Genomic DNA, 23,104 nt, shown 5'->3' with positions numbered 1-23,104 from the left:
ATGTATTAAAATTAATGAGGAAGAATAAATCATATAAATATATAATTGATATGCATATAAACATCGCCCATATGAGCAGTGTTAGACCTACAATATAAAGGGTGATTTATAAGCAGGCCTGTCTGTGTTTAACGTCACATTATAACCGGCTGTTTGGTTTTTGTTTCTCTCTTTCTCCGGGAGGCTGCTTGGCCCCGGGCGCACACCGAGCCTGTCGCTGCACGCCCTCCGTCTCTTCCGTGAACGCATCTGCTCCGCTGTCAGACCCAGACCACTCCCTCCCTGCCCGCCTCTGAACGGAAGAGCAGCCCTCACTCGACACAGTGTCGGCATCAGAGGTTTCCTTTTCAGGACTATGTGCTCAGCCGAGAATGGCGGAGGCCAGCGCGCTTGACGAGCTTCAGTCGGAGCTGACCTGTCCGGTGTGTTTGGAGCTGTTCCGTGATCCGGTGATCCTCGAGTGCGGACACCACTTCTGCCAGGTGTGCATCATCCAGTGCTGGGAAGCCAAGGCGGACGAGCTGTCGAGTTGCCCAAAGTGTAGAAAGTCGTGCGCCCGCAGACTGCGGCCCAACTCGCTGCTGTGCAACGTCGTGGACAGTGTGCGCAGAGCCCGGGTCATGGACACAGCCGCGGGCATAGTCTTATGGGACCCGGAAGGCGCGCTGGAGGAGCCGGAGGAACGGGAGCCCGGGTCCAGCATGAGCAGCGTGGCCACATCCATCGGCCACTGGCCGGGCCTGGATATGTGCGAGGAGCATGAAGAGAAGCTGAAGCTGTACTGTGAGGACGACCAGCTCCCCATCTGTCTGGTCTGCGGCATGTCCCGGGACCACAAGACGCACAACGTCATCCCCATCAACGAGGCTTTTGAAAACTACAAGGTAGTGATTTTAGACACGTTTCTTTGTGGCAGCTCCCTGTCCATTTACACCACTTTCTAGATCAGGTGATGACTAATGTGGGTAATCATTAGTGGTATGAATCACCAAACTCAAGATCTTTTCCTTGTTTTCAACTATATAATTCATTTCTCTTTTAAATGTGATTATACCTGGAGCTAATAGGTCAAATTTAGACCCTGGTTCAGTTTTAGGGAGTGCCATGCTCCACCATCACACACTCCTCTTGTTCATGGAAGATAATGCTCCTCAAGTCAGGCAAACATTCCTAAAAGTCTTTGTTAAAAATAAATTCATATAAAAAAAACACAGCTCTGCTCTGGTATAAACAAACGGCTTTCCAAATAACTCCTTGTTTTCCCCAGCAGCCTTTGGGTACTTTGTGTTTTACAGGAATTCAGCGGGTCAGTGTGAGCTCTTAAAACTCGCCTACACTTTTAACCTCGCAGCTGACCATCATCAGTTTGTTTGGAGACTCGCTCCGAGAGGCCTCTCAGGGCCTTTGGACGTGTTTTCCTGGTGCTGAATTCCCACTCAGTTTGAATCCGTGGGCCCGGGAGCGTTCAGTTGGGAAAGGGTGGCCATCATATGACTCCCATTTAGGACGATGTTGTTGTTCAGAAACAGGCACCAATCCAGTTAACTCTTCATTTAAGTGTAATCTAGTTTACCGACCCTACTTTTCAACTAGGTTTTGCATGTGATTTTCTATTTCTGCTGCCTACCAACAGGATAAACTGTCTGTGGCTCTGGAGAGGGTCCAGCTGCAGACAGAGGAGGCCGCACTCTTCCAAAAACAGACGAATGAAAAGATCCTCCTCATTAAGGTATCAAAACATGTGTGTTTGTTTGTGTAGCTGTGTGTAGGCTATTTGTGAAGCATTGTGAAAGACACAAAGACAATATCCTCAACATAACCCTAGCAAAAAAAAAAAAAAATACGTGTGTGTATGTGTTGTCCTTTGAAAAGAACCAGAAATTCTGGTAGCTAGGCAACATTCACCTGCATTCCTCTACCTGTACCTGTCTGACAGACGAGAATGACGGCTGACTCATCCTAATTACGACCAGTGGTGACACAACAGGCTGTTACTCAGTGTCGGTCATCGAACGTGGTGATTCCCATGTTTTCCAAATGCAGAGGTCTGGTACCGGAATGTCATAGGTGGTTCATAAACATTCATACAGGTCATGTCATGTTTGTCTTTCTCACAGTCACATTTTTAAACAGGCGGCCAACAGGGCACACACACACACACACACACACACACACACACACACACGCACATATATGTATACAAAAGACTGTATGTTACACACCCTCACATAAAGAGATAACAGCAGTCAGAATTTAGGCTGGGCCATTCCACCGCAGCATTCACCTATGTGTGTGTGTGTGTGTGTGTGTGTGTGTGTTAAGCTGAGATATGAGAGTAGAGTGCAGCGTTTCTGCAGCAGCAGATAACTACATTTCTGAGCTCTTGCCTACTACAAACGTTCTCTGTCTTTCTCTATCTTGTCTGTCTGCCTGTCTGAGCGTGAGTGTGTATGTTTTCCTGTCTTTCTGTTTGACCCACTTTATGTGCACACTCACAGATTTTCACTTCTCTGTTTCTGTCATTACGACAGGATGTGGGGTTGGCAAGGTTGAGAGGAAGTTTGTCAATTTTTCTTTTCCTGCTAATTTCTCTTTCTGTGTGTGTGTGTGTGAAATGTTATATGCATGCAGATATGTTTAGCTGACACATCCAGAGGACTCAGAGGACTATTTATTCATGGACATGATCAATTTAAAACAAATATCCACTGCAAAATGCTTGATACTGTCAGTGCAACATGTTTGAAAGATTTTCCCAAACGGACCAGTAAAAAATTGTTCACCCTGAGTGATTCACCCAGAAGTTTTCCTTTAAACTGATATAAAATTATTTAGGGGTCCGAGCAGTGAATGCTGCTGGTAAATGGTAAACTAGATGGAAAATTGGCACAGAGATTGCAAATTTCAATCACTACTCAGGCACAAAAAATCATAATAATTGTATGATAGGTGGCGCTATAATAATGACAAATGGAGTTTTTGCAATTTTCTCGAAAACGGTATGAACTAGAGTAAAAATTCTTTTTCCATTTTTATCTCTGAAATTATCTGTATCTTTGCTTAGATACTCTTCTGCTCTAAAAATGCTGCAGTTATTTTGAATAAATTGAACGTAAATCCAAAATGAACTAGTCTAAGGCTGTTCATCGGATCAATCAAAATCAAAATCTACAGACAATGCTGACAAAAACTTATCGAAATAATTCAATTTTAGTCATCCGTTTTGAAATTATAAACTTTTGTGTTGTATTGTTAATATTAACTTTACATAAATGCTCAGAAATCAAAATTGGCTAATGCTAATGTTACTGCAGACCGCTGCTCCAAGCACGGTTCTGGAGTCTTGGGCTATTCTGTGCCTAGGGGGCGCTACAAAGTCAAAACGTTTGTATCTCAGAATTGGCTGAACAGAATCATACACAAATTTGGCTCAGATGATCTAAGGTCATTGCTTGGTCTCTACATTAACTTTGGTCATGATTGATTAAAGTGGGCGTGACTTATTATGAAAAAATAAAAAATTTTAATCATTCCATCTTCCAAATTTGAAAACATCTCAATAAATCACCCGTACGTCCTACAGAGCTGAGGTTTTTTTCCAGCACATCCACTGAATGATGATGAAAGTTTAGTTTACTGTGTAACCTATGGTCAAAATCAATTAACATCTATATCATAAGATCTTCACTATCTGGGTAAAAGTACTGGTTAGTACTAGTTTAAGGAACAAACACCAGGCTTTCAGGTGAAGGAAACGGATCATTAAGGTTTTGATTCTTCTTTAATTTATTTTTTCTTAGCTGACCGAAAACTCACTCAGATTTACACCAAAATGATGCTTCATAGAAAAAACAGAAAAAGACACAATGTGATAACATCGATTAATTTATATACTGAATAAACTTTTTGATGATTGATAATTTGCCTTTGAATTGGAAAAAAAAAGCAGGAAAACTCTCCTTGGGGCTGTTGTCCTTGCTGACCGCAGTGGTCCCTATGTTTCAGGAGCGAGCGGGAGATCTGGAGGAGCTGGTCTCTGCAGAGTTTGGCCGTCTGAGGGAGTTTCTCCTCCAGGAGGAGGAGCTCATCAAGGAGAAACTGCAGAAGCAGAAAGAGGAGAAACTCAGCCTGCTGGAGGAGGCGCTCACTCAAGCGACAGAGCAAATCAGCCAACTGGAAAGTACGGCCGACCAGCTTCGCCTCAAACTGAGGGAAGAGGAAAACCCAGAGCAGCTGAAGGTCAGAGAGGAGGAGAAGAATGAATGATGCATCTGTTGTATAGCGCAGCTCTTTCAGCCTAGATTTAAAAAAAAGTAGCGTCAGTTGCATAAAAACACAGCTGGCCAAATACCAAAGAACGCGGTTAGACTCTAAAAAACGTAATCTGCAGAGACTGACGTATTTTGTAATAACAAGCTTGTTGTGCTTTGCTCTTTTTCAGGGAATCAAAGATTTTATCGGAGGGTGAGTATTATCGTGATCTTAATAAGATAATTCAATGGAGGTGATTTGTTACTGAGCCAGTCATTCATTTCTGTCTAATCTTCCCATTTTTCTCTACTGGACGGTCTAAATCAAACGTTTAAAGTCACAAGGAAATAGTGTTTTGTTTTGTAATTACGTTAAATCTCATTTAACCCGGATGTGTGGACATGATTGTGGTTTATTGACTCATCTTTGTCACACACTGTCATGCCAACACATGGTTCCAAGGAAGCATTAAGTCTTAACTGATCATGACAGCGCAGCTACAAAGAATATGACTATTTAACATGAGTATACTTGACAATTGTGAAGGGGATATGGGCAAATACAGAGTTTTCTTCTAATTTGTATCCATAAAACCAGCCACAAGGAATGATGATCATTAGTGTGTCTCACAGAAATAAGGAGTCAATTATTCTCCTTTTTTTCCTTTCTCTCTCAGGGCTGAGAGCTTGTTTGAGCGCCCTCCAGAAGTTGGTGTTGATCTGCAGTCAGGAATGTTTCTGGGACCTCTGCAGTACAGGATCTGGAGGAAAATGAGTTCCATTTTTCAGCCAGGTACATAAACAAAAACACACACCATCCAAACACACCTACAGAGCAATTTAGGTCTGGTCTTCCATGAAGGTTGGGAGCTTCTGAGAGATAGATTTAATCAGAATGGTCAAAATTGATGCTGCAGGGGCTGATATATCCTGACTTTTAGTCCCTTGAGCCGGTTAAGCACCAAAAACACTGGATCCTATCACATCCAAGACTTTTAAGCCACAGCTGAAGTTTGTAACGTGGGATTTCTGTCAGAAATGTAGCCAGGATTTTTGAAATGCAAAAAAAAAAACAACCTACACCAGGAAGAACCTGACTAGACACAAAAGTTAAGTCTCCAAAAATGTTTTAACTATTAGATTTAATAATTTATTCATTAAACTGGTATGGTACTTTTTGAAATCTTTCTCAACACACAAGTTCCAATTATGTTAAATTAGTAATTTTGTAAAGAATGTATAATTCCTTAAATGCCAACATTTTATTAACATTCTTATTATAAGAACATCTTTCTTGTTCTTTAAGACAGCTATCCCTACTCCACTGTTGCCCCAGATATGTCCTCTCCATGTTGCTAAGTCTGGTACATTCCCAGAGAAAATACAGAGGATATGAACCCGGTGTCCTCAGTGCTAGCCATGGGCTTGGCTGGAGACTAATAAACTGACTTTAACATGTTCAATCATCCTTTAAAAAAGTTGGCTTTATCTTCAGAAGACATATTTGTTCTCCACATGTTAAGTCTAGTATCAACCTGCTCTTTCTGGATGTGAGTTTTAAGTGTGACTGTATCTGCTTTCTAAACTGCAGCCGGTCTGTTGCTGGATTGAAGTCAGTTGTGCAAAGAGTTGGGGCGTTTCAGCTCATTTGCCAATGACATGTCATCATGTTGAACCTGTAACACTAGTCAGAAGGAGCGGATTAAACGGATCTCTGGAGTTACATCACAGTTCTCTGTCTTGACGCAGTATGTCATTTATATTTTATCTGTATCCGTGTAGCTGATGCTCTTATCCAGCTCATCTTGCACTAGTTGAGCATTCAGTGTCTCGTTGAAGGTCACTGTCAAAGAGTCTTTCTCGGGTCATTCTGTGTAAACACGTCTGTTGCTGTTGTATTTCTCCATTTCTAACTCCTCTTTTGGCCTCCCAGCTATCACAGCGGTGACCCTCAACCCGGACACAGCGTACCCCTGCTTGTGGGTTTCCCCGTGTCGCACCAGCGTCCAGGTGGGCAAAATCCAGCCCAACCTGCCCAACAACCCAGAGCGCTTCACCCGCTACAACATTGTCCTGGGCTCCGAAGCCTTCTCCTCTGGCAGACACTACTGGGAGGTGGAGGTGGGCTCCAAGACTGCGTGGGGTCTGGGTGTGGCCACGTCTTCTGTCAACAGGAAAGAGGAGATCAGCCTCTGCCCTGATGACGGTTTCTGGACCCTCGTGCTGAGGGACAACGGCAACGGCACCAGCGAGTATGAAGCGTGCACCGACTCCGAGGAGAGCTTGTTGTATCCCTCCAAACCCCCCAGAAGGGTGGGAGTCTTTCTGGACTATGGTCGGGGTGAAGTGGCATTTTACGATGCAGGAGACATGAGCCACCTCTTCACCTTTTATGATGCAAAATTCAAAGAGCCTGTTTTCCCGTACTTTAATCCCTGGCCGATTATCAACGGACACAACCGGGAGCCTCTCACCATAGTAACACCACACTGGGAATAGATGCTCTATTTTATCAGACTGAAGTTCCGCATCAGCAGAGTCACAATAATGATGATGATGAAGACTGGAAAAAGGAAGATGAAGCTACAAGGACAGGACAAATGACACTTTGAAGGAAGTTCACACTTCCTTATTGTCAACAAATCCCATGAATCCTGTGAAAAGACCAAAAACAACAATTAATTTATCCCATGAACAAGTATTTTCTGTGTAAGTGAAACCTCATATAGCTTTTTCCTCTCCTCAATAGACATTCATTGTTGTTCAAAAACTATTCAACACACTGAGTTACACTGTTGCTCTGGATGAGATGTGCCTTTTTTATGAACACACACACTGTGGTTTGGTTGTGAGTTAATCCCACTAACACCCTTCTGCTGCCATAAATACTCACTAAGGAACCAAATGTGTATCAATGTGTATTAGCTAAAAACTACTGCGTCCAGCTGGTGGAGGGATTTACTTAAAATGTTTTTTTTTTTTTTTAAGATTTACATGTTTTGTATAATCTTCTTGGGGCTGACAGCCAAATAAGTACTGAGAGATATATTCACACATCAAAGGTTTTGGTCTTTTCAGGGGATTTGTTGACAATAACAAAAATATAGACTAGCCCTATCCTTTAAGATTTTGTTTTGGTTTTACAATCATGAGAAAAGGCAGATAAATCACATTGCTCACTAGAAATATAATGACAGACCTTATTGGTAGAGTCTCAGCAGAAAGGTTTTAAAATTGAACTAATTTTTTGTTTGATTATCTTACTGTGTGTTTTGAAACGATACCTAACAATATAACAACATCATATATTTTTGTTGTTTTTATAAATCTTGTCCTGTTATTGCAATGTAATGTGTACAGCAGATTAAAAGAAGTGATTTTGACTTCTATAAGCCTTTACAATGGAAACTTCTCATCTCCCATCACCATCAAATTTGTCCAACAGTGCGCCTCTAAAATGTGATGTACACAAACCCTCTCTGTGTTGTTGTAGTATGCAAGTGAAGATCAGAGTAAACGTTGTTCACATGTTTGGCATGGAGTTTAACAATGTGATTACGTTTCTGACTGAAGTTGTTGGTGCATCTGCTTCCACCAGAGGGCGCCCAACACTAACTTTGGCTGCAGCATCTCTGTGCCACTCAGCGGTACTTTGAGCTTTATGAAGCATACTGGGGCCGACCTCTGGAAACTGCAGTCCACTCAAAGCATTAAGAGAAATGTTGATCTCAAATCATTTTCAACAGTTATCAGGTTTCTCAATCAATTTTTTAACAAATCACATGTTTACCTGTTTACAACATACAACACCCTCTATCCTTAGACCATCAGTTCAGATAAGGAAAACCCCTTTAATGGGAAAAAAAAAGGGAGAGTAACTAAGGGATCAGTTTACAATATGGTAAGAGATGGTAGACGTATATAAACAAATATGGATCCAGGAGGACATCAAGAAACCTCCAGGTGCCCACAAACAGGTAGGACCCAATTCTCCGGACCCCGTCTCCACCATAGAGACCTGAAAAGACAGACTAACCGCACAAAACACATCATTCACACAAAAAGGATAGAGACACAATTAGGGGCTAATCTGGAGGACATAGAATCCAGATCAGAAAGGTCTGGAAATGAGGCGAGAGAGAGAGAGAGAGAGAGAGAGAGAGGTCCCAGGATGTCGGAGAGGAGTTGATTCAGCACACTTTTCCCTACTTTTTTATTTGAGACAACTGAGTGGACAACATACAAATTAGGTCAAATTAGATACACACATATTTCTTTACTTCCCTCATCTAAGGTTCCTTGCAGTACATTGAATATCCTATTGTAAATCATTTACTATACCACATTGATGAAGTTGGTGAAAGTACATCAAGCCAAACACACTGGAGTAAAATGTGATACTAACATCAAAACTATAACCAATTACTGGATCTATTACTATTTAAATATCAGTAAATATTTCATATATGTCTCAATGTAATGAAACACAAGTATAGAGCTGAAAAAACATCCTGTTTTGCCCAAAACCTGAACATTTGAGTCACGACATTGTGTTCTACGGCTGTAAATACCTGTTTCTTCAGATAATCAGTTGATTAGGTGTCACTTCACCGTGTTTGGGGTTGGTGTAAACCGTCATGGATACTCACAGTGTTCCTATTTCACCATCCAGTTAAGCAAGGTTAATGAGTTATCTCGTGCCAGTTGAGCAACTTGATAATCTCTGACTACTATTGCGAAGAAATAAGTAATGAGAATTAGTCTGGTCCAAATAAAACGTATCTGTTGTATCCATGTCAGCTTAATCTCTGATTGTCATCTGCCTATACATTAACCATAGACTGCTGGTTTTAAGACTATACCTGTCAGGCTTGTCTCCAGTCCGACCCCTCTCTCCCCTAACTGTCCTGATCTGTAATTAGATATTATCGCAGGCTGATCAACAAGCAGTAACACAAGCCTTCACTTCTACATTACTGCTCAGCGGCCACTCCTGTCATTCATTCCTGTCTTTGATCGGTTTCAGGGAGTGTTAAGGTGAAAGATAAGGCAGAGGTTAAGAAGTTCTCCTCCAGTAGAAAAGTTTTTTGCGACTTTCTCCAAGAAAATCTCATTTCTCCCCCATCCCTCATATTTCTTTTCATCTTCGTCATTAATCCTTCATCGGTCCTCTCTCAGATGACTGATCTGTTCCCAAAATACAAACCCTATTTTTAACCCTCAGTGCGTGTAACTTTTCTGTAATGGATCTCTTTTTTGCCTCCACTCAGGATTTTGCCTCTCCCCTCCCATCAATAATCAATGACGAGAGGGGCTGAAGAGAGACAGAGAGGCGACTAAAGGAAGGGTTGAAGTGAATAATGGAAACCTCATTAGGAACGGGAGAGAAGTCAAGCTATACGTTATCTCAAAGTCTGGAGGAATATACAGTATCAGAGTTGTAGTTTGAAAGAGAAATGTTAAATGCAGGCTAAGAGGAGACACAGAGAGGCATAGATGGAGGGAGATTTCAGGTGAGGCAGTTCAGGGCCAAACAGGGGGAAAGGTGAGACGCTTTATCAGCTCAAAGCTGCCAAACACCTGCCAACGTCCCGATTTTCTGCTGTAAGGAGGGAGACGGGGGAGGGGGGGGGGGGGGGGGGGGGGGGGACGTTGATGGGACGTTTTATTTATTGAAAAGTGATGCTTTTAGTGGAATTAGTTGCCTTAGAAAAAAGACACAAAGCTATACGGCTGTTTTAGAGAGGTGCAAAAGCATAATAATATGTTTTCATGGTCGTGTGAACATTCACGTCTAAAAATAGAGGTCAGTGGTGGCATGTTCACCTGTGTGTGCATGTGTGTGTGTGTGCTCAGCCATGCTTGTTGAATACGATTATGCATGCAGGACAGCACCGAGGTGATGTGTTATAGCTCAACAAAAAGTCTTTCATCATAACGTAGCTGCTGAGTTTGTTGTATCTCTCTCTCTCTTTCTATCTGTCCCCGTCACTAAATGAATAGCTGACCTGGGCACCTCCAAAAAAATCCAATTTGTGTTACAACAAAGACCAAATATGACCGGGGGGGGCAGGGGATTGAGGGCAGATAGACTGAGAGAGATAGGGAACAGGGGAGGCATGGAGAGCATTGAGGATTACTGTCAGGGAAATGATGATGACAAGGAAGAGGCGAGGATGAGATGAGGGCAATTCTGAGAAAAATAAAGATAAGAAAGAAAGACATGACGGAAAAACACAAGATTTTGACGCAGAGATGGGGAAGAAAAAGCAAATGGCACAAAGGATAAACACACGCTGAGGAAAGAAAAGGGAGGCAACAGGAGGAGCGCTCACCTGTGATGAAGGGGAAATGGAGGGAAAAGGAGGAGGAAGAGAAAGAGAAAGAGGTTGACGTGTTACTGGTAGATACCGCAAGACAGGTAAAGTTCAGGAGGTATAGAGTGTCGCCTAAAGGACCGAGAGATAGCAAGTGGGGGCAGAGGTGCAGAAATTCAATCCCAGAGTCAGGACAGCAGCTGATGATAAAAACCTCCTCACCTGCACACACCAAGGGAGAGATATGAACAGAAGTTCAGTGCCACACTGAGGAAAATACTGGAGGACACACTAGGACAGAGAGGAGGAAGGAAGAAACAGGAGAAATTTTCAGCTGTTATTTTTCCTGGCATCCCTTCATTCACTGATTCATTACTTTTTTTTAAAAAACTGGAACAAAGAAAAGACCTTTGACCTCTGCATCAATATTTTTCAACAGTTTTTGAGAGAAACTAACACATCTATTGACCTCTTTTGCAGAGTCTGTTGGGAATTTCAGCACGTATAAATAAAAGACAGCTACTGCAGTAGATAGGAGAGCAGGGGAAGAGGGAAGAGAGAGGGCGAGGGAGGGGGAGAGCGAGCAAGGGAGACAGAGAGAGAGAGAGAGAGAGAGTGTGTGAGCCTGTGACAGCGAGATGTTCATGATCATTCGGGAGCCAACCGCCGGAGGAGGCGGTGCTGCAGCGATGAGCGTGCCACCGGAGAGGAGTGCAAAACAGGTGTGTGTGGGTCTCTCTCTCTCTGTATATATATATATATATATAGCCTATACATATAGATAAATAGCCTATATAGTGACTGTGTATGTGTACAAAGTATTTATGAGTGTAGAACACATTTTCTGCAATAATTTAGTATTGTATGACTTTATGATGATGTGGTGATGTGGTGATTTAAAGATGACCTTACAGCAGTAATACAGTCTAACTGATGTAACTGATGCAACATTGCTTTCTAGTGAAAAATATGTCTCTTCATGTTTGGAAAATTGCTAAGTTTTGAGATCAGTGAAATTACTAGAAATGCTCCTTTATGAGTTTTAGAAAATGTCTTATGTCTCAAGCTTATAAAAACCCATGAAAATTTCCAAAGCATGATGCTTGAAACATGACTTTTTTCTCCTTCATTAAAAGTTGTTTAATAATGGTAGAGTTTATTTATGTAACATTTTCCTGGATCAGACACTGCAAAGTGACAGTAATTAAAGATGGTAAAAGATTGAGATTAATCATGACGCATATGAGATTGAACACACTCCACAAGTCTCCCCTCCTCCCACCTCAGGTGCAGGCTGCTATCAAGAAGAAGATGGAGAAGCAGAGGAAGCGAACCAACGAGCAGGGAGGGGGTGGTGGTGGTGGAGACGCTCAAACTGCTACTCCTCGCCATCAGAAATCCAGTCAGAACCCCCAGACGATGACAGCGGCGGCCGCTGAGGACACGGAGACGCTAGAGGAGAAGCTGGAGGAGATGATGGAGGGACCACAGAGGAGAGAGAAAGAGAAAGAGAAGGAGGTGGAGCCTGCTGACCTGTTGCCCATAGTGGACTCTGTGTTTGGACAGGTAGGAGCCATCTGCCGCAGTGTGTGTGTCTCTGCATAGTGCATGCTTTTGTGTATGTATGAGAGTCTGTGTGAGTCTGAAGATATAGAAGTTTGTATCTATCTATGTGTGTGTGTGTGTTTGTATCCGTGTGTGTGTGTGTTCCATGTGCGGCTGCATCAAGTTTTCCAGCTGATTAAATGTCTCGCCAATGACTTGACTGAAATTCTAAACCACCAGTTCACATTTAAAGCCTGGTTGTGATCCTGCCATCTCCTCCGCACCCCTGACCTCTCTGATCCCACATGGCAGAGGGCCATAAAGCTGAATTCACCACAGCAACACAAACATTAACCATTTTTGCCTTCCTGTTTAACCCCACCTCCTTCCGGAAATGGCGGGAGCTGCAAAGCAGTGGGGCTAAAGATAGCGTGTGTTTGGGAGGATTTAAGCTCCTTTACTTTAGGAAACATTAAGTGTAATCCGTAACAGATACAGCCATAGTCAGCCAGAGATCTGATGAGCACCCTGTCTCTGCAGCCATTGTTTCAGCTCCGTATCGAATCACATCCCATCACTCACATGGCAAGCAGTGACACACGACACTGCACGGTAGGCTACACCATTACAGCATCTGTCATCCCGGGGTCAGATGATAGTGTGAGAAAGTGGTGTGTTGTGTTTGTGTTTGTGTGTATGAAAATAAAATCAAAAGAGATTACACAGAAGTTAAAACCCCACTCGCTTCCTGGTGCTGAGTCACTATGGGGTTTTTTTTCTTTTTTTTTCTGTATTTTAATAACATGCAGAAAGAATCACATCCACCTGATCACGTCAGCAAACTCTGAGGGAGGTGATGATGAGCGAGGCTGAGTTTAGAAACAGGAAATCAACATAAAAAGAAAGTGCTCCAAAATAAGAGAGTGTGGCTGAGTGAGTGGGAGAGAGGACTGAGTCGACGAAGTCTGCACAGAAGAGGAGGGAAGATTTATCTTCTCATCGTTGGGCTGTAGAGTGCCAGAGGGTCCATGAACCTCACTTTGACAACCGATGCGTTATAGAGTGAAGTAAGGCAAGTCATAGGCAGTGAGCATGTGGTATTCCCAGAGACCCTCAGCCCCCACACACTGAACTGAACTGAAACAGACGGAGCTTAAGGAAAAACTCGCACATCCTCTCATCAAAAACTCATCATCCTCTTAAAATAATATTTCACTAATTAATCCACGCAACAGACACAGATACAAACATTACATTAGAATCTTACCCAGTGACACTTTGATGGGTCTTTCTTTCCATTTCAAGCTCTTTTTACCTCCACTGGTTCATTTACATATTAAAAATTTTCACAAAAAACGTATGGTCATTTTATAAAATACAGCGCATTGCTATAGATAAAAATGCCCAACATTATATAACATATATTATATCATTAAAATGCTCCTCAAAAAAATGTATGCATGAACAATAGTAATCCAACAATAAATAAAAATATAAACCTCTGAAGTGGCCCCTTGCTGCTTTCTGCTTCAGTCAAAGGAAGTGAAGGATTGTCGATTACCTAAAAAAGGACTGCTCAATTTAAATCCCAATAAATATTAATTCATTATTCATTTCTTATTGCTACTTTACTCTGTATGTGATGGATTTATTTTTGCTTGCCTGAGGGCAAATTCCATATTTTTGCATGATCGGCTGACCTGCTGTGAACTCACACTTTACTCTTGGACTTTGTCCAAAACTGCCTTCCTTCCTTCCTTCCTTCCTTCCTCCCTTCCTTCCTACCTTTATCCTATTTCTTTATCTTGCCTCTTCTAGTCTTTGCTTGATTGACAGCTCTTGTTACTGGACACGAGCTACATCTGATACCAGATCAGTTCATGATAGTTCATCACAAAGGCACAGCAGTGCGCTGAGTCCAAAACAAAGAGTCACATTACCTTAGTGTCCCTCACACACACACACACACACACACACACACACACATTGTGTCACAAGTGTGTGTTTCATTCAGCACTGATACCTGGAGATAATCAGTTGAAAAGTAATCAAAACGTAAAGCCAGTAACATTTATAAGCCTGTGTGTGTGTGTGTGTGTGTGTGTGTGTGTGTGTGTGTGTGTGTGTGTGTGTGTGTGTGTGTGTGGTTTGCATATGTAGACACACATGGACCAGTAGCATCTCATTTACGTGACTAATTGAAACCAGAGAGAACCTGCCTGGTAATTAATCAGGCTTAATGGTATTGGCTGTGTTGTGGGTCAGTCAGTGCAGCGGCTGGTGTCAGTTTTGTTGAGCACACAATCATCACGGTGGATGATGAAGGAGATGAAAGAGAGACGCAGTTCATCTGGATGATAAAGGTGTGTTGTGTTGTATGGAGGTGACAGTCCCATTGTTGACTGATGGAGTTGATTTTGTTCATCGTTCCAAAAATGGCTCAGAAGTTGAGAAATGAGTTTGGACTTTGCTGCCAAAGATGTGGTGACGAGATATACACTTGTGAGTAAGACTAATGGCCACTTTATTAGGTAGACCCATACAATCTAATGCAATTCAACAGAACAGCTCGACCTTGAAGTCTGCTTTTATGAAGTTTATAATGTTCTGTTTTTGTGGACATTGTCAGAAATGTATAAATTTGTTTATATGTTTGTTCATGAGGACATAATTAAAGTTGGTGCAGTGCTGCACTGCGTTTTATTGAGAGGTGCTCCTCTTTTTGTCCTCCCAGCTTCCACACACAAGTACACCTCTGAATACAATGAAGTCCAGTACAACACCACAACTAACTATGCCCTGAATGGCAAGACACATCATCAAATTAAAGCCATTACGGCAGAACAGTTGTATAGGATTGCATTAGATTAGATAAGTTTGAAACTTTACTTTATGAAGTAGCCACTGGGTGTATGATGTTCATTATACAAAGGAACACCAGAATTCAGAGAACACGAGTTTCTTATACATATGGTCTGTCATTGTGTGTTACTTTATACTTCAGATTTTACAATTATTATTGTATTTCTGTTTCACATATGAAAAATAATTAAACATATGCAGGCACAGGTTATAGGCGTTTCAAAATGCATTAAGGCAAACAATAAAAATACTCTACACAAAATGATTTTTTTGACATTACAATATGGTCAGGGTTTGTTAGCATTAGTCCACTGTACACATATGTCATTGTGGAACAAAGAATATTCTAAAAGTAAATTTGATAATGTATGTATATGTTGTTTATTTATTCAAGAAAATCTAAATTTACTTGAGGTGAGACTCTCCTGTAGGAGAGAAAACTGATTTAGTGGATGGTCAGTGTTACAGTTGCAAAGTATATTGTAGCAAACTGAGAGCAACTGTCATTTCGATCCCATGTTCAAAGACTGGACGATTTGAAAGACGCTGAAGACTCTCGTATTTGTCTGCATGCTGGCTGCAAACACACAATTAGAGTTTTTCATTCCAAACAGTCTGTTTCTACTTAAGAACGTTTCCGGATAAAGTTTCATTTACAGTGGTCACTCTTAAGCCGTACATCAGTCACTGTAGGTTCAATCTGTCCAGAAGTTCTGATAAAAATAGACGTTGTATCATTACTGTCTGAGGTCCTCAGTGCAGCAGCTGCCAGATTAAACCCAGTTAGTAGATGTGTCCGAAAGTGGCCTCTGGTGGTCACTGCTGCTTATTACAAGAGACGACTGACCAGGCAGAAAGAGATGACCCCATTGCGTTTCATCTTATTTAGTTTCTTTGACATCATGATCCCAAAATGTTCACGAGCCACTCAGTTCAGACCTGTCTAATAGGTTTTACAATGATGTTATTAAACCATCACATACACCTAAGGGTGACATGTGTGCTCAATAAGTGTCCACTGACCGCCTGCACTTTTTTATCTGGAGCTGCTCTTATCAAAGTTTTTAACGCTGCTCTTCTCATTATGTGACACGTATAATGTGTCTTTTATTGGGTTTAAATGTGACCTGCCCCCTGATCTGTTGACTACGGTATTTCACTTCCATGCACGCTGGAATGTGTATATGCACAAATGAATCTGACTATGACATAATAATTTTTTTAATGCTGTGCACACTCTCCACCAGCACAGGTGTTTCTCCTTATGTTTCCTGGTCAGACCTCAGCTCAGGACTGTGAGTCTGTGACTGAGCTTGACTGACATCCACTCTTGTTTTACATCCGTTGAGGCGAAAAAAATTTGACACCTGGTATTTCTTTTTAAGTATGTGGACTTTCCAGCATTGCTTTGCCCACAAGAATTTTATCGGCAGCAAAACAGATGAAAAGATGTGTGAATTGGCAAATTTGTAGAGGCATTAAAGCAACTGTAATCAATATTCTTATAATAACAATGTATCAAATGACGACATGAAAACACTGTGACAGTATGAAAGGAGTCGCTCGTAGTGATGAATCTGAATCTTTAGAGCTCTGCTTCCTCTTGGTGTTTAGCTGTAAAGCCTGCAGCTTTACTGTCCTCGCTTTAATAGCGTCATTTTCAGCCACAACAGACAACCAACCAAACATCAGACAGACACAGGTACCTGGTGATCATAGCTGAGCGTTCAGCAGCAGGGTCAGAGATTTGGTAGAGGCTAAAAACAGAGATAAAAGTGAGTGAATGTGGGATTTACATTCTCCAGGTGGACACAAACATAACTCCAAATAACTGCTGGATGTGTGAAACAACTGTTTTCCAACAGGTTCCTCATATCATCATAAAGGCCGAGCATACCTCAATGTTGTCTCCACACCTTGTGTCTGCTGCCCCCAAGTGGTCATGAAAAAAAGTTATTGCAGGTTTAACTAAAAAGAATGAACACATTTTATTGTCCTATTTCATGAAAATGGGATATAAAACAAAAGAACCAAATGATCAAGACAGTTCTTTTTTTTATTAAGACATTCACATTTCACTGATAATAAGCCTCATCAATGAATTTATTATATTATAAATTATTTGTATTTATTCATTTTGCAGACGCCTTTGTCTGAAGCTATGTACTAATGAGGTACGATACAATTTTAAGGTACATTTTTAATACAATTAAAAATGTAAATAAATTAACATTTCAAGCATTCATTTTACTTAACACTGTACTCAAAACATCAACTTGTTATTTAACGTCGCCAGTTTTTTAGACACTTAGACAAACTAGTTCTGGGATGGGAGAGGTCAGAGTTCAAACCTCCTCAGGCTTCACATCCCACTCAGTGTGACCTGACATGACTCTGACATGAGTGACAGATACTCTGGGTCTCATAGTGACTTGCATAAGCTTCCTGTCACTTAAGCATCACAGCCTCAGTGAATTGTGATTCACAAGCAAATCAGAAATATTAGACATGTAGCGAATCTTCACTCTCACATCTCCGCTTAGATTCTTTAGCATGTGCTACCATTTTTATAGGGGCTGTGATTTCAATTAGTAAATTAATTAATTCTTGTTTAATATAAGCTTTGTTTGTTTTTGTTTAGTTGATGTTGTGAAAAAATGTCTTTGTTTTATGTGCAAAATTGATACAACAGTTTCATACTGTGCTTATACATCTTTGTAGGATTTTAATGTGAACCAGTTTCTCCTTGTGTTTCTTCTTGTGTTTCTTCTTGTGTTTCTTCTTTTCTCTTTTTCCTCTTCGTCGCCCCATCTTCCTCTTTAATCTGAAATGGTAGGGATTAATCCCTCTCTGTTTATGTCCTCTTAATTCTCCCTCTAAATTCTTCATGCTGTAGATGAAGTCATTTGGATGCTGATGTGACATGTGAATTAGAGAGAGAGAAGGGGAGGGTGGCAGGAGAGAGAAAGAGAGAGCGAGAGAGAGAGCGAGAGAGAGAGCGACTGAAAAGGAAGGGGTGGGGGATTAAAAGTGTTGACCAGCGTGAAGAGAAATGAAACAGTGATGTTCTCTTGCTGTAAAGAGACACAGGAGTGAACTGGTTTTTACTGGGGTTTCTTCAGGTTGTTTGGTGACACTGCTTGACTCTGGATCATATATAGAGATGGGTGGAGTCATTCAGGATTTCTCTTGCATGGATTAGAGTTGGTTTTTCGTCTCTGCGGTGTCAGATGTGATGAGTAGCAATTAGCATGGGACACTCAGAATCGTTGTCTCTGACTTCAGGGCTTGAACCTGAGCTGCTCCTCTGAAGACAAAGGAGAGACAAAGACAGAGACAAAGCCGATGAAAAAAGGGGAAGAAGAGCTGAAAAAGAGACAAATAAGAGCAGAACAAAGTGTCTGATAGTGAGAGAAGAGGGAAAAGAGTGAGATTCCTTGTTGACCAGGGGAGGTTTGGTAATGGGCAACTGCACCAAACCATCTATGAAAGACAAAAGGAAGCAGGTAAGAGCACTTACCTCCCCATCTTTGTTAGGTGTCGTTAGGCTGCAGCTTCATGCTTTTGCTTGCACTTACTTATTTTGGCTATGGATTGTCATAATTTGCCTTGTTTTCCGTGCTTGGCTAAAACGACTTTGAGCATGAAAGTTTATCATTGATTTTGGATACAATATATATAGCAAAATAATCCAAGCTCAGTGGCCCACTTAGTTGCTTTTGGCACCAGAATATTTAAGGCAACAAATTGCCTTAAATATTCAATCCTTTAAATGCTGTTATATTATTGTAAATGCAGGAAACATCACGTGGTGAAATCAGTTCGCTGCCTGTTTTGAACTGTTTTGTCTCCTTCAATAGTCGCATGAAAGTTCTCGACACTCAGTATGCTACTCAAAATTTTAATCAAGGACACAATGTGCGACTTCTTACTGTAATAGTATTATGTACTGACACAAGACGTCAGTCATTAGAGCCGACACTTAGCAGAATTAACTCAGTGAGTGTCAGCATTGTAAGACTGCAGGACGGATGCAGAAGGAGACGGTCGAGATCAAGACGGTCTGTCACAGCGAGAAAAATATCTGATGTGAGTGGATTGCCTTGAAATAATAAGCAGCTTATGTAATCCAGGCTTACCACCACATTCTATCTAATGTTTGCGTGACTAGAAAACAGGGGGTCTTACCCTTATTCCTTGAAAGATATGGTTGTTTTTTTTATGTATGAAGAAATCAGTCATAGAAACAGTGTGTGAGTGTGGTGGGTTAACAGCCTGCTCTGTGTCTAAAGGGGGTAATGGAGGGGCCCCTCCAGGGTAAGGTGAGGGCAGTGGGCCAGCAGGGTCTGCAGCCAGAGGGAGAGGAGGATCAGGACATGGAAAATAAGATGTTCAAGGATCCTGTTGGAGCCTTGGTGAAGAACTGCAACATGCTGCACAACATCGTGGGCCCAGCCTGCGTCTTCCTTAAACAGGGCTTTTCTCAGACACTCGTATGTAAAAAAAAAATACACACAGCGTGCACACTGTGTCCTCACACAACCCCGGCGCAACTTTTTCCACCTGTTTCAATTCATTCTCATCCTCACATCGTGACCGACCCTCCTGCTCTCCACCACACCAGCTGTGTCATCCCACCACATCACCTCTGGTCCGGGTCAGACGATCAAACCTCTCGGCACCGCTCGTGCTTAAAGAGGTCGATCATTCAGTTCCATGGAAAATCATTGACTGACTGTGGAGCTACATGCTAAAATGTGTGGCAGGCTGTGCTGTGGAGGACAAGGCTGATTTTCCAAACACACAAACTTTCCCAAGGCCCCTGAAGACATTTGGTTCACTGTATTACAGTTTGTTTGCTGTTATAAGAATAAATGCTAATTTTCTTGGTAATAATGTACCAGAAAAGCACAATGTAAACTAAAATGATAGACGCTTAACGGCCCAGGAACATTTGAACCTGTGTAGAGAGGAACTGTGTCAAAATCTAATTTAAGTACCTTATCATTTCAGTTGATTTCATATTTACATACATATTCCTACACAAATCATGTTGAATGGAATTAGCACAAACCAACTGGTACACAGCAAACTAGGACTGGGTACTTTTACAGCATGGGAGGACAAGTTTGTATCCGTGGCTCTAGGAAAAAAGATAAAGAAGATTTGTACAGAAAGGCAACAGGATGCATACATACACAACACTGAGACAGTGGGAGAAATAGGAGGTCTATCCCTGGTTTCAGTTCTAATACTGGAGATGGAAACCTACAGAAGTGGATCTGTAGGTTCTCACATTAAAGGTGGTAACGCAACATCTTAAGAATGATGGGATTTTCCTTTCAGCGTACTTTGTGTTCATATCAAACCAGAATGAATCACATTAATGTTGTTGTAAAGTCCCTAATGTCCATTAAATCTCCATTTATAAATCAGTTTGAACTTGGGGCTCTGTCTGTTTAGTTTGTCATGCAGAAAAAAGGGTTTCATCAGAGCAACCAAAGTAAATAAAATGATCTCAGGGGATTTGTCCCACATTATTTGCTCTCTAAAGCTCTTACTTTAACTGTCTACTGAATCGCAGCTTCCATTATGTGAGTGTGTTCTTTTGTATGGCCGGGCTTGCATGCAAGCTTGAGTGCTACGTGCGTATAGTATATGGATGTACAGCATATGTGTGTGTCTGAACAGTGAGCATGTGTCCAAGAGTATCTTTACCAATTAAACCTCCCAGATCTCCTAATCTCTAGATGTTTGTTGCCTGGTAACCATAACCCATAACTAATCTGGTTGCCACTTGTGATTTGTGCTGTATGAACTGTCATACATATCATATTGTGGTATACAATTTAATCCATACAGATTTAGACAGCCTTTCATTTGGAGATGCACCGGTTTGTGTGTCTACAGTATTACAGCTTACTGAGCAAGTATAAAAACACCATCACTTCTCCACATTTGAAAATGACAGTGAAGTATAAAACCCTGACCATGATACATGTGGCCGTCATCGAAACAATGTAAATCTACAACATCTCACACACGCTCCAACTCAGTTCAACCATATAAAGTCAAAGTCCAGACTTCAGGACTTTGGTTACACATACCTGAAAATATGTGTTTAATAATATTTCCTACTCATTATTCATTTGTTCTGTGTTGTTTTGATCACTTGATGTTTGTTCATCGTGTCCCTCTGTCATTACTGATGTGTGTGTGTTTAGATGCTTGCATGAGTGTTGCAGCGTAGTGTAAGTGATGCAGCTTTAAATCTGACGGTGTTTACACTTCTGTACCACGCCAAACAAGCTTTCTAAATATTGTGTGTCTGTGTGTGTGTGTCTGTGTGTGTGTGTGTTTGTGTGTGAAAGGTACTGGTACTGTACAGTATTAAGTGAGAGGCTAATGTGTGAAACTTCTCCCTCCAACAGGACAGAGAGCTGAGACCAGAGGAGATTGATGGTGAGATGATTTATCTACAGCACACCACAGTGTGTTTCTGCTTCACAGCGTCTTCATACAACAACTGACTTATCCCATATGTTTGTGTGTTTTCACCAGAGCTCCGCGAGGCGTTTTTGGAGTTTGATAAGAATAAAGACGGCTACATCAGCCATAAAGACCTGGGGGAGTGTATGAGGACCATGGGATACATGCCCACAGAGATGGAGCTCATCGAGCTGAGCCAGCAGATCTGTGAGTGGAGCAGCAGCCTGAAACATATCACAGGACAGAGCAGGACAGAGCAGGACAGAGCAGGACAGGACAGGACAGGACAGGACAGGACAGGACAGGGCAGGACAGGGCAGGACAGAGCAGGACAGGACAGGACAGGACAGAGCAGGACAGAGCAGGACAGAGCAGGACAGGACAGGACAGAGCAGGACAGAGCAGGACAGAGCAGGACAGGGCAGGACAGGGCAGGACAGGACAGGACAGGCAAGTGAAGGAAAGGCAAGTGAAGGAAAGGAAAGGAAAGGAAAGGAAAGGAAAGGAAAGGAAAGGAAAGGAAAGGAAAGGAAACAGGACAAGAACAGAACAGGAGCAGGACATAATGAGGATAGAAGTTGCCTATCCTATACATCTAGCTGAGCTCCATGGTAGTTTATGTGTGTGTCCTGCAGGTGGAGGTAAAGTGGACTTTGAAGACTTTGTGGAGCTGATGGGACCCAAGATGCTGGCGGAGACAGCAGACATGATCGGAGTCAAAGAACTACGAGATGCATTCAAAGAGGTCAGGATATACATGTCGTTAATTGAGCTCCACCTCTGCTTTTCCTGCTTCGACAAGCCAAAACGTCACGCAGGCAAGGCTGTCAAGTTTCAGCCTTACCAAGATCCACACAAGATGGACAGATTTTTGTGATGGAATCAAATAAAGCAACCATAACCTTGCAATTTTTTTATTCGTGCAAGAGAAACTAATAAGAAATGTGTGTAAAGAAAAATGCAGTTCATGATGTTTGTACTGATCCTCAGTGTCTGTCTTTGTGTCCAGTTTGACTCTAACGGTGACGGACAGATCAGCTTAACGGAGCTGCGTGAGGCCATGAAGAAGCTGATGGGAGAACAAGTGACCAACAGAGAGATCAACGAGATCCTCCGAGATGTGGACCTCAACGGAGACGGTCTGGTGGACTTTGAGGGTAAGAGAAGTCCTCTTTGCTTTTCTGCGATGTCTTTGGCCAACACGTTCATCCTCATCTTCCTGCCTCTCACTCCTCTGTCTTGTATTTTCAGAGTTCGTGCGAATGATGTCCCGCTGACTGGCTCAGCTGCCCTTGTGTCAGATGGACGGACAGACATTATGCAACTGCTGGATAAGAGAACACACTGCACATGTGGTGAACAGTCTTCATCTGCTCTTAGGAGCAGGCATCTAAAATTATATTTTTATATTAAATAAAGGAAAAAGGATATAATATAATAGACAAATAGTATCCAGCCTACAACTACTCATGGTGCAACACTAAGATAAAGCATTATAACAGCTGTGAGACATATCAAAAGCTTCATAGACTTTGTGTTTTTTAGATGTATTTTTATATATCAGTGTTCGTCCTTTGAGTGAAAAATCTTGTTTGTAAAGCTCTAAAGATTTTTTCATTAAAGAAATGTATAAAAATTGAA

General features: G+C 41.8%; 2 protein-coding genes across 3 annotated transcripts; both read left to right on the top strand.

Annotated features, from left to right (window-relative positions):
* Positions 1–284: 284 nt before the first annotated feature.
* Positions 285–7,642, top strand: LOC139637862 (zinc-binding protein A33-like). Its single transcript, XM_071506789.1, has 6 exons — positions 285–884; positions 1,634–1,729; positions 4,006–4,239; positions 4,442–4,464; positions 4,928–5,043; positions 6,184–7,642. Exons 1-6 carry the CDS (start codon positions 372–374, stop codon positions 6,747–6,749), a joined length of 1,548 nt encoding a protein of 515 aa, XP_071362890.1. The 5' UTR covers positions 285–371; the 3' UTR covers positions 6,750–7,642.
* A 3,518-nt stretch (positions 7,643–11,160) lies between these two features.
* cabp2b (calcium binding protein 2b) lies at positions 11,161–23,104 on the top strand. Of its 2 annotated transcripts, XM_071506796.1 has the most exons (7): positions 11,161–11,289; positions 11,855–12,133; positions 21,406–21,436; positions 21,536–21,670; positions 22,099–22,208; positions 22,473–22,620; positions 22,715–23,098. In XM_071506796.1, the coding sequence occupies exons 1-7, from the start codon at positions 11,206–11,208 to the stop codon at positions 22,738–22,740; spliced, it is 813 nt and encodes a 270-aa protein (XP_071362897.1). In that variant the 5' UTR covers positions 11,161–11,205; the 3' UTR covers positions 22,741–23,098. The 2 variants fall into 2 exon arrangements, with proteins under 2 accessions (XP_071362897.1, XP_071362898.1); XM_071506797.1 differs by lacking the exons at positions 11,161–11,289; positions 11,855–12,133 and adding an exon at positions 17,976–18,480 and having other exon boundaries at positions 22,715–23,104.

The sequence above is a fragment of the Trachinotus anak genome, unplaced genomic scaffold (assembly GCF_046630095.1).
Source record: "Trachinotus anak isolate AG129_WGS33_773 ecotype Australia unplaced genomic scaffold, CSIRO_AGI_Tana_v1 ptg000021l, whole genome shotgun sequence".
NCBI lineage: Eukaryota > Metazoa > Chordata > Actinopteri > Carangiformes > Carangidae > Trachinotus > Trachinotus anak.
This window is presented reverse-complemented; position numbering and strand designations above follow the sequence as displayed.